Source organism: Panulirus ornatus, chromosome 64 (genome assembly GCF_036320965.1).
Source record: "Panulirus ornatus isolate Po-2019 chromosome 64, ASM3632096v1, whole genome shotgun sequence".
NCBI classification, from domain to species: domain Eukaryota; kingdom Metazoa; phylum Arthropoda; class Malacostraca; order Decapoda; family Palinuridae; genus Panulirus; species Panulirus ornatus.
In genome coordinates this window covers 10,666,125-10,678,335 of record NC_092287.1, presented here as the reverse complement: position 1 = coordinate 10,678,335, position 12,211 = coordinate 10,666,125, and the positions used below count along the sequence as shown (strand labels likewise).

Genomic DNA, 12,211 nt, shown 5'->3' with positions numbered 1-12,211 from the left:
AAAAGGGGAGAGTAAATGGCTCTAAGTGAAGGTTGTTCTGTGGCATGGGTATGTGATGTCATCATAGTTGTTTAATTTGTTTATGGATGGTCTGTTGAGGTAGGTAAATGAGAGTCTTGTAGAGAGGGGCAAGTATGTAGTTTATGTGGAATGAGAAGGCCTGAAAAGTGAGTCACTTGTTTGCTGATGATATAGTGGTAGCAGATTCGAGTGAGAAACTGCAGAAGTTGGTTACAGAGTTTGGAAGACTATGTGAAAGGAGGGAGCTGAGAGCAAATGTGAATGAAAGCAAGGTTATTAGGTTTACCAGGATTGAGGAACAGGTTAGTTAGGGTATGAGTTTGAATAGAGAGAAATTGAAGGAAGTGAAGTGATTTAGGTACCTGGTAGTGGACATGACAGCAAATGCAACCTTGGAGGAGAAGACGAGTCACAGGGTGGGTGAAGGGGAAAAGGTTCTAGGAGTACTGAAGAATGTATAGACAGAGAGAATGTTATCTGGGATGGCAAATATGGGTAAGTTTGAAGGAATAGCAGTTCCAACAATATTATATGGATGCAAGCATAGGCTTCTGATAAGGCTGTGTGGAGGAGGGTGGTTGTGTTAGAAATGACATGTTTGAGGACAATATGTGGTGTGAGGTGGTTTGATCGAGTAAGTAATGAAAGGGTAAGAGAGATGTGTGGTAAAAAAAGTGTGTGGTTGACAGTGCTGTAGAGGATGTGCTGAAATGGTTTGGAGACATGGAGAGAATAAGTGACGAAAGTTTGACAAAGAGGATATATGTGTCCAAAGTGGAAGGAACATGGAGAATGGGAGACTAATTTGGAGATGGAAGGATTGAGTTAAAAAGATTTTGAGTGATCATAGCTTGAGCATGAAGGAGGGTGAAATTGGAATGATTTAATCGACCTGCTGTGAATGGACTAAACCAGGGCATGTGAAGTGTTTAGGATAAACCATGAATAGGTCTGTAGGGCCTGGTTGTGGATAGGGAGCTATGGTTTTGGTCTTTACACATGACATGTAAAGAATGGATGTGAATGGATGCAGCCTTTCTTTGTTTTTTCCTGGCATTACCTTGCTAACATGGGAAACAGTGATCAAGTATGGAAAAAATGTCTTGCTCTTATGTCTTTTGAATGATGCTTGGCTGTAGTGTCTGTTTTATATTTTCTCCATGATACATTCCTGTTTTCCTTAGTATTTTGACATATTTAAAACCTGACTCATCTTTTGTCTTTATATGAATTATTCTCGCCTTTAATCTGTTCTCTCACATCAGCTATCCATCTCATCTGCAGTCTTTTCTCTTTCAAGGACCTTATCTTAAGCTACTATAAATCTAATTGATCAATGTAACATCTTTACTTTTTACATGACCATACCATTGTAAAAGCCTTCCAACAATATGCCTGTAGATAACCTTCTCAGATTTTCATTTTTTGTTCTATCTATCTACTTAATTCCAACTGCACTGTGCTGATCTACTGCTTTTATTTTATACTAATTCTGACCCATAAACATTTGAGTTTCACAGCTATACATCAGTTTCTTGCACTTTCTTCTCTTGAATATTTCCTATTCACCAGACCTTGCAAGACACCTCTAATTCTACTCACATGCATGACTCTACTTTCAGCTTCATCTTTCCTTCTGCAATTCAAACTTAATTCTCAAATATTTAGATGTATCCACAGCTTCCAGTTTTTCACCGGACAAACTGATCACAGTCTGACCTCCTATACCTTTCAAAAACTAGCATCTTTCTTATATTTGTATTCACTCAGCATTTTCCTCCTACATACTTCAATGAACCAGCTCACTGTGCAGTTCTATCAAACTCTTCATCTGATATGGTTAACAACACATTATGTATCATCTGAATGCAACTACTGTGGTAATTTCCTTTCTGTTTCTCCATAGTCAAGTATTGCACCTCATTTAGCCCATGTCAACCAAATAAACACTAAAGAACACAGTGACACTACAGGGATACAAAACAAAAAGATGTTTTGGAAGGAGGTAAATAAAGTGTGTAAGACAAGGGAACAAATGGGAACTTCAGTGAAGGGGGCTAATGGGGAGGTGATAACAAGTAGTGGTGATGTGAGAAGGAGATGGAGTGAGTATTTTGAAGGTTTGTTGAATGTGTTTAATAGTAGAGTGGCAGATATAGGGTGTTTTGGTCAAGGTGGTGTGCAAAGTGAGAGGGTTAGGGAGAATGATTTGATAAACAGAGGAGGTAGTAAAAGCTCTGCGGAAGATGAAAGCCGGCAAGGCAGCGGGTTTGGATGGTATTGCAGTGGAATTTATTAAATAAGGGGGTGACTGTATTGTTGACCGGTTGGTGAGGTTATTTAATGCATGTATGACACATGGTGAGGTGCCTGAGGATTGGTGGAATGCTTGCATAGTGCCATTGTACAAAGGAAAAGGGGATAAAAGTGAGTGCTCAAATTACAGAGGTATGAGAGTGTTGAGTATTCCTGGGAAATTATATGGGAGGGTATTGATTGAGAGGGTGAAGGCATGTACAGAGCATCAGATTGGGGAAGAGCAGTGTGGTTTCAGAAGTGGTTGAGGATGTGTGGATCAGGTGTTTGCTTTAAAGAATGTATGTGAGAAATACTTTGAAAAGCAAATGGATTTGTATGTAGCATTTATGGATCTGGAGAAGGCATATGATAGAGTTGATAGAGATGCTCTGTCGAAGGTATTAAGAATATATGGTGTGGGAGGCAAGTTGTTAGAAGCAGTGAAAAGTTTTTATCGAGGATGTAAGGCATGTGTACGTGTAGGAAGAGAGGAAAGTGATTGGTTCTCAGTGGATGTTGGTTTGCGGCAGGGGTGTGTGATGTCTCCATGGTTGTTTAATTTGCTTATGGATGGGGTTGTTAGGGAGCTGAGGCAAGAGTTTTGGAAAAAGGGGCAAGTATGCAGTCTGTTGTGGATGAGAGAGCTTGGGAAGTAAGTCAGTTGTTGTTTGCTGATGATACAGCACTGGTGGCTGATTCATGTGAGAAACTGCAGTAGCTGGTGACTGAGTTTGGTAAAGTGTGTGAAAGAAGAAAGCTGAGAGTAAATGTGAATAAGAGCAAGGTTATTAGGTACAGTAGGGTTGAGGGTCAAGTCAATTAGGAGGTAAGATTGAATGGAGAAAAACTGGAGGAAGTGAAGTGTTTTAAATATCTGGGAGTGGATTTGGCAGCAGATGGAACCATGGAAGTGGAAGTGAATCATAGGTTGGGGGAGGGGGCGAAAGTTCTGGGAGTGTTGAAGAATGTGTGGAAGTCGAGAACATTATCTTGGAAAGCAAAAATGGGTATGTTTGAAGGAATAGTGGTTCCAACAATGTTATATGGTTGCGAGGCATGGGCTATAGATAGAGTTCTGCAGAGGAGGGTGGATGTGCTGGAAATGAGATGTTTGAGGGCAATATGTGGTGTGAGGTGGTTTGATCGAGTAAGTAATAATAGGGTAAGAGAGATGTGTGGTAATAAAAAGAGTGTGGTTGAGAGAGCAGAAGAGGGTGTATTGAAATGGTTTGGTCACATGGAGAGAATGAGTGAGGAAAGATTCACCAAGAGGATATGTATGTCAGAGGTGGAGGGAACAGGGAGAAGTGGGAGACCAAAATGGAGGTAGAAGGATGGAGTGAAAAAGATTTTGAGTGATCGGGGCCTGAACATGCAGGAAGGTGAAAGGCATGCAAGGAATAGAGTGAATTGGAACAATGTGGTATACCGGGGTTGACGTGCTGTCAGTGGATTGAACCAGGGCATGTGAAGCATCTGGGGTAAACCATGGAAAGTTCTGTGGGGCCTGGATGTGGAAAGGGAGCTGTAGTTTTGGTGCATTATACATGACAGCTAGAGACTGAGTGTGAAAGAATGTGGCCTTTGTTGTCTTTTCCTAGTGCTACCTTGTGCACATGTGGGGGGGAGGAGTTTTTTATTTCATGTGTGGTGGGGTGATGATGGGAATGAATAAAGGCAGACTATGAATTATGCACATGTGTATATATGTATATGTCTGTGTGTGTGTATATATATGTAAACATTGAGATGTATAGGTATGTATATTTGCGTGTGTGGACGTGTATGTATATACATGTGTATGTGGGTGGGTTGGGCCATTTCTTTCATCTGTTTCCTTGTGCTACCTCGCTAACGCGAGAGACAACGACAAAGTAAAATAAATAAATAAATAAATAAGCATTGAAATTTATGGGTATGTATATGTGCATGTGTGGGCATTTATATATATACATGTGTATGTTGGGCCATTCTTTCATCTGTTTCCTTACACTACCCTGCTTGCGTGGGAGACAGCAACTAAGTACAATAAAAAAAAACAATTGTTGCATTTCCAAGGAATACCAAGGTTTTATGTATGAGGAAAGAGCTTGTCAGAATTTTTACATGTATTCAGATGCTTGGACAAACGCTTTTCAGCCCATTCACAAAAGCTTCCCAGAATTTCTTATCTAGAGGAAGACATTACTCAAGTGGATTAGTAAAGCTGCTCACAATATATAGTATTCATGAGCTTTAATATGTTAGCCAGCATCTGCACTATCATATCTTTTTTTTTTTTATTATACTTTGTCGCTGTCTCCCGCGTTTGCGAGGTAGCGCAAGGAAACAGACGAAAGAAATGGCCCAACCCCCCCCATACACATGTATATACATACGTCCACACACGCAAATATACATACCTACACAGCTTTCCATAGCTTACCCCAGACGCTTCACATGCCTTGATTCAATCCACTGACAGCACGTCAACCCCGGTATACCACATCGCTCCAATTCACTCTATTCCTTGCCCTCCTTTCACCCTCCTGCATGTTCAGGCCCCGATCACACAAAATCTTTTTCACTCCATCTTTCCACCTCCAATTTGGTCTCCCTCTTCTCCTTGTTCCCTCCACCTCCGACACATATATCCTCTTGGTCAATCTTTCCTCACTCATCCTCTCCATGTGCCCAAACCACTTCAAAACACCCTCTTCTGCTCTCTCAACCACGCTCTTTTTATTTCCACACATCTCTCTTACCCTTACGTTACTCACTCGATCAAACCACCTCACACCACACATTGTCCTCAAACATCTCATTTCCAGCACATCCATCCTCCTGCGCACAACTCTATCCATAGCCCACGCCTCGCAACCATACAACATTGTTGGAACCACTATTCCTTCAAACATACCCATTTTTGCTTTCCGAGATAATGTTCTCGACTTCCACACATTCTTCAAGGCCCCCAGAATTTTCGCCCCCTCCCCCACCCTATGATCCACTTCCGCTTCCATGGTTCCATCCGCTGCCAGATCCACTCCCAGATATCTAAAACACTTCACTTCCTCCAGTTTTTCTCCATTCAAACTCACCTCCCAATTGACTTGACCCTCAACCCTACTGTACCTAATAACCTTGCTCTTATTCACATTTACTCTTAACTTTCTTCTTCCACACACTTTACCAAACTCAGTCACCAGCTTCTGCAGTTTCTCACATGAACCAGCCACCAGCGCTGTATTATCATCTTATGAGGAATAAATCCCTTTAACATAGTTGTTCCCCCTGTACCTCCAAACATATGATTAGGTTACAACTTAAAATGATATAATGATGCTAGGATTCAAATGTGGTTCCCTAAGTCACACCAATACCATTGACTTGACAAAAAAAAAAAAAATTACAAATTATGTACACCAATTGGGCACTACAGCTGAGAGAGGTTTTATTGTTTTAGCACTCTGATTAGTCAGATCTAAAATGGGTAGTCTGTTTAAACAACTGAGCATCCATCCTACAAATGGACTTGTTTCCTATTCTCATTTTTGGTTCCAATGAAGACAAACCAATTGATTGATTCATTAATATGATTAATGTTCCTTCATTTTGATTGTTGTATGTCTGTGATAGAAGCATAACATAGGTATAACAGAATTATCCATGATGAAATGATTGTTGTATGTCTGTGATAGAAGCATAACACAGGTATAACAGAATTATCCATGATGAAATTTGTGGTTTCTTTGAAAATCTTCAGGTCCTGGGCTGTGAGATTATGTTGAAATTGATGAAGTAGTTAATATTATGCCTTCAAAGGTGCATTTGACTGTAATTTGTTTCAGTTTGCATGTAATTTCAAAGCAGTTACATAAAAAGGGACAGATGCTTGGAATTCAATACTAGGTGGGCCCTTCATGCGACGTCATTATATATATGGCTGCAAAGACACAATCAGTAGACATCATTAATCTTGTCATATCCTAACTCCTCTTACTGATACAGGTAACCCCCACAGAACAACAGTTTACAGCGTGTTTATGTCACAATAGTGATATTCAAGAATTAGGGTACATATTTGCAGAATAACTCTTAAGTCTTTGTAGTAGTGACACATCTGAAGATTTGCATTTCTTTGAATGCTATTTTCAGTTGATAATGAGATATTCAAGTTGTTTAAATGGTTCATCAATTATAGTGCCTTGTACAGCATTTGATTATTGTATTCCAGATACTGACATTCACTCTATAAAGAACACCAAGGTATTATAGTCTTCATGTTCCATATAAATGATATCTACCTTACTTGATAATGTTAGAATTGATAACATAATGGCTAAATATCACATACTGAAATGGATAGACTTACCTTAGAGGGTTAGACAAACTGATCACCACCCATTCCACCCCTTGATCACCAAAATTCTTAATAAAAATCAAGTATCATCAGATTTATTAGTGAAATGCAAACAGTTGCTGAATCAGAGTGCAATTTACATCATGATATTGTGGCATATGCAGTTGCTGAATCAGTGTAATTTACATCATGATACAGTGTGGCATGTTGATGGTAAGGTATGTCGGATGTTGTTCATAAGAATTAAATCGGCAAAATCTTTGGCATGGAATGAACCCTCCTGTAACATAGGTTTCAATTACTCATACAACAACATCCCACCAGAATGACAGATTGCAAGGAACATAACCCCATCATTCTGTGAGGACCTCCCATATTCAAAAGACAAAATACAAAATTTGCCATCAGAGTTAATAATGATAATATCCTGAATATGCTAATTGTAATTCACTAATTCAAATGTAAGTTATAGAATTTAGTCATTGTGCTCCTTTTGTTCACTCTGCATCCTCTTTTGCATCACTGCCAACAGGGTGGGAAGGACTGCTCTGTAAATTTGTTCCTTGTTTGTAGCAAAAATAAAGACATTCTGTCCCTCCCTGTAGGTGATTTTTCTTCTCCAGTCATTTGCTTTTTCCCACACTTATTTATTCTATGTTGCTCTTTCATCTGTGTTATGCTCTCCACCTTCTTGCTATTGTTTAATCTGTTGTAGAAAAGCCAGAGCTCACTTCACCCCATCCTGGCCCACAGTAGTGATTGGCGTCCTGCTCAACATACGAATCCAGCGATCCCGTTCAACACGAGGTGTTTCACTTCGGTCAGGAGGTGTTGAGGGGGTGACAGGTGCCTTTGGCTCCCCTGTAGCAGCCTTACGTTCAGAGGGCCTGGAGAGTGTTGCAGGTTCCATGGGAACCCCCATGACAGCTTTACATCCTGAGAGCCTGAAGGATGTGACGGGTGGACTTGGCACATTAGTGGAAGTACAAAAGGTCAAAGACAGTGCTCACACCTCAACAGCTAAGGAAGGTAATTTCTTACTAAAGTCGCACATAATCACTGAACCCAGCACAAAGATTCCATTGATTGCTGAAGGTGCAGTTGATGAAATCTTTTAAGATTATGCCTATAATAGGAGTCACACATCATGTGAAAAGAGAGTCACAGAAAGTGATTTCATGAAGTGAGAAGAGGTGGTGAAAGCTGGAGTGAATGGTATAATAGTTGAACTTAAGAAAGGGGTTGACTTGTTGCTGATTGGTTAATTTTTTTCAGTGTATGCGTGTATCACGATGAGGTGCCAGAGGATTGGCAGAATGAACGAATAGTGCCATATTATAAAGGCAAGGGGAACAGTGATGAGTGTTCAGATTACAGAGGTATAAGTTTGTTCAATGTTCCCTAAAGTTGTATGGGAGAGTGGTGATTGAGAGGGTGGTGGCATTCACTGAATTACTGAGCTTCAAAGTGAGGATGAAGTGTGGTTTCAGTCGTGGTTGAGGATGTGTGGATCAGATCTTTGCATTGAAGAATTTGTGTGAGAAACACTTTATTAGAGAAACAAAAGTATTTGTATGTGCATTTATGAATTTAGAGAAAGAATATGATAGCATTGATAAGAGATGTTTTGTGGAAGGTGTTAAGAGTATATGGTGTGGAAGGAAAGCTATTAGAAATAGTGAGGAGTTTTAATCAAGAGAGTAAGGCATGTGTGCATTTATGTAGAGTGGAGGGTGAGTGGCTCCTGGTGAAGATAGGTCTGTGGTAGGGGTATGTGTGTCACCACGGATGTTTAATTTGTTTCATGGGTAGGGTGGTGAGGGAGGTAACTGCAAGGGTCTTGAAGAGATTGGCAGACATGCAGTCTGTCTGAGGTAAGGGGGGCCTGGGGAGTGAGTCATTTGTTGTTTGCTGATGACATGGCACTCATGGTAGATTCGAGTGAGAAACTGCTGACATTGGTGTTTGGTTCGGGAAAGTGTGAAAGAAGGGAATTGAACATGAATGTGAATATAAGAAGGGTCATTTGGTTTAGCAGTGCAGAGAGATAGGTTAGTTTGGGTGTGAATTTGATTGGAGATAACTTGGAGGAATTTGGAAGTGAGGGTGAGTCTTGTGGTAAGGGGGCAAAGGTTCTGGGATCTCTAAGGAATGTATGGAAAGAAAGGTGTGTATCTGGGAGGGCAAAATTTGGGTATATTTGAAGGTATAGTAGTCCTAGTAATGTATGGATGCAAGGCATGTGTTATAAATGTGAATGTACGAAAGAGGGTGGATATATGTATTGGAAATTAAGTGTTTAAGAACAAGTGGTGTGAGAAGGCTTGATCTAGTAATGCTAGAGTAAAAGAGAGGCATAGTAATAAGATGAGTATGGCTGAAAGAGCCAAAGAGGTTATGCTGAAATGGTTTGGAAATATGGAAAGAATAAGTGAGTAGAGGTTGACAAAATTAATATTGTGTCAGAATTGCAGGGGACAAGGAGAAGAGAGGTACCAAATTAGAGATGGAAAGATGGAGCTGAAAATATTTTAAGTGCTCTGAGTCTGAACATGCAGAAGGGTGAAAGGCACGCTTGGGATAAAGAGAATTGGAGTGATGTATACATTGGATGATGTGCTCTCAATGGACTGAACTAGAGCATATGCAGGAGCAAGGAGAAACTATGGATGTGAGTAAATGGAGCCACTTCTTTGTCTGTTCCTGGTGCTATCTTGTTTATGCAGGAAGTAGCAAACATGTATGAAAAAACATAATTTCTTTGTATAGATAAATTCATCATGAATTTTTTTAAATTTACAGAGTATGGTGCACAGGTATTCTTAACTTTGAAATTTATGAAAATAATTTCTGTTTATAGCATTGCCAGTGACAGGAATTAAAAAGAAATCATGAAGCGTACCAAGCAAAATATTTTGTCACTTAAACAGCAACATAAAGCATTTAGCTAATAAACTGCCATTCTTCTGGTAATATTGGAATTAGATCAACAACAAAAAAATGTTTTTTTGTGATCATTGTTTGTGGTGTTAGCTTAACTCCCCAGTTTATGCAAAGGGCTTGCTCATATGGCTATATCGCATTCAAACTCCTAATGAATTAACATGCAATTACTCTTTCAGGCACAAAACACCTGGGCACATTTTTAGGGCCAGCGACCCTCACGGGTGAGCCACTGATCAAGGAAATCAGCCTACAAGTGCCAGGGAGCACCAGGAAATCCCCTGATGGTAAAGGAGCTACACACCATGACAAAGTTATCCCATTAAGATGTACTGAAGCAGCAGGTGATACTAGTGTGCAGGATGTGGTGTTGGAACATAGAATGAACATCCCACCAGTGTGTTCTGTGACATGTACTACTGTAGGATGTCCTACTACAGCAGCTGCAGCACGACAGGTTATTGCTGGTGCTGGCATGGGTTTAGCACAACATCTACCTGCTCGGGATGACCTTAGAGCCTATGCTTACGAGGGAGATGGCTCACCATCTGGGTCTCTCACCTCCACAGTCTTAGGTCAGTGACTTGACACAAGCTGGTATGGCTAATTGGCAGAATTGGAACTGGAGTTGTAAGGTAGAAATGATGTGTTTGAAATGTGTGCAGCAAGGTATTTAGATAAATAATAAAATACTTCTGGATGGGAAGATGAAACAAAATAATTTTTAGGGAATGATGAATACCTCCAGGATTTATCTACTGTTGATCATGTGGAGGAACAGAGGGTGTGCGATACAAGAACCCGAGTGTTTAGCAATATAAGAAACATTAAACGGTGGTTGTATTAAGTCTGGGAATGTTGAATTCATGATACTATTTCTCACATGAAAAGAGCAAAGCATTATTGGAGGCAAAGACCCACTGTATCATTCAGAGTTCATTACAGCATTTGTGAAGCTATTTTGAAACATGTTCCTATTGGACCCATGAAACAAGAATCTGAATGTGGCCCAAACAGCTTCTCCCCTCAGCAATTTCTTACACAGTATTTTCTGTTAGATGTGTACTCATACTTGAGCCTTCCTTCACTGTTTCTTATTCTCAATATTCAATACTTATTCAAGTTGAATTACATCAACCATGTATCAGACCATCTTTGGAGTGTGTATAGGCCGACTTGTAAGTTGATTCTTTACTTTCTTTGTTACTTTAACAATATCTGCAAATGTATTCAAGTATGAGCCTAGTCCTTCCTTTAAGTTATTTACATAGTTCAAAAAACTTAGCATCCCATTACAAAGCCATGTTCATGCCACTGGTGACCCCAACCCACTTTGAGAAGTCTCATCTGAAATGTATCCCTTATTCCCATCCACTAAGGTAATTTTGTGTTATCAAAAGATTCTCCTTATTTTCGCCTGAAGATCACACTTCTTTACCAACCTCCTTTGTGATACAACAGCAAATGGTATCTCTGGTCTAAAGCAGAGGTCACAATTTATCTGTTTATATCTCTGATGCCCATTCCCTTTTGGAAGTCCTTTGAGGAGGTGGCCAAGGCAAAAGAGTCTGTAACTGTTGAACTTTAGTGCTGCTGCTTAGCCTTTAGTGCCTCCCCTTTAACAGGCCACTGGCAGAGGGTAACTTTAGTGAAGTGTTTTCAGAGGCTCCTACCTAATGTTCCCTCCAACTACTATTACATAATGTATCTAAATAATGTTCCCATCGACTGCTATTACATTGTGTCTACCTAATGCTCCCACTAACTACTATTACCCAATGTGTCTGCCTAATGCTCCCAGCTGATTTTCCTACCAACTACTTCAACCAAATGTTTCTACCTAGTGCCCCTATCTCATGTTCCCACATACTATTACTGTCTGCTGCTCTTACCATTTTGCCAAAAGGTGGGGCTAGCACATAGTACTCACAACAAAAAAATATATGAGTTAGGAAGAATGATTTGTGCGAGTTAAGTGCTGTCAAATGACATCTGTGACAAGGAAAATTTGTATGTTTGTGAACAGAATTCCAGCTGTCCATGTGTGGATGAGGTAGAAAGTGAAGACAGCTATTTGGGTCAAAGGAAAGCAGTTTAACATCCACTGAATTGCTGGCTCACTTTATAGCTGTAATTGACCCTCCTGATACCCAGGCAGGAAGTACAGGTAATATACCTCTCTAGTCAGTGGATGCCTACATCTACTATCTACCTACAGAGGTCACTCTCTCATAGAAGTTTAAGAGAATTTCCTATGCATAAATTCTTTTCTCTGAGACTGTGCTTTCTCACCAATCCTTTCTTCTCTCTTTTAAGTGTCACCAGTCTTTTTTTCCCTATCTCCCTCCACTGTTCCTCCATCCTTTATTCATCAGTATTGTACTTACTGACTCCACAGTCACCATTATTTTCATTCTTAAAGCCATTATTACTAGTCTTGTCCTCTTTCCCTGCATTACTAACATCTAATTCTCCCTATCTTAATTGTTACCATCTTACCATCCCTTCTTCCAATGTTGTCATATTAATTGTCTCACCATTACTTTTTATCCTACCCTCGGTAGGAATAATCTTATCCCTCATGTCTTTCTTCTCTCAAATACCATT

At 40.0% G+C, this 12,211-nt stretch overlaps 1 protein-coding gene across 1 annotated transcript in view; it reads left to right on the top strand.

Annotated features, from left to right (window-relative positions):
* The window catches only part of LOC139746291 (neural-cadherin-like), a 169,988-nt gene that overhangs the window by 154,727 nt on the left and 3,050 nt on the right, over window positions 1-12,211 (top strand). The window contains 2 exon segments of the mRNA XM_071657380.1: window positions 7,415-7,690; window positions 9,784-10,179. Coding sequence (XP_071513481.1) covers window positions 7,415-7,690; window positions 9,784-10,179 — 672 coding nt within the window.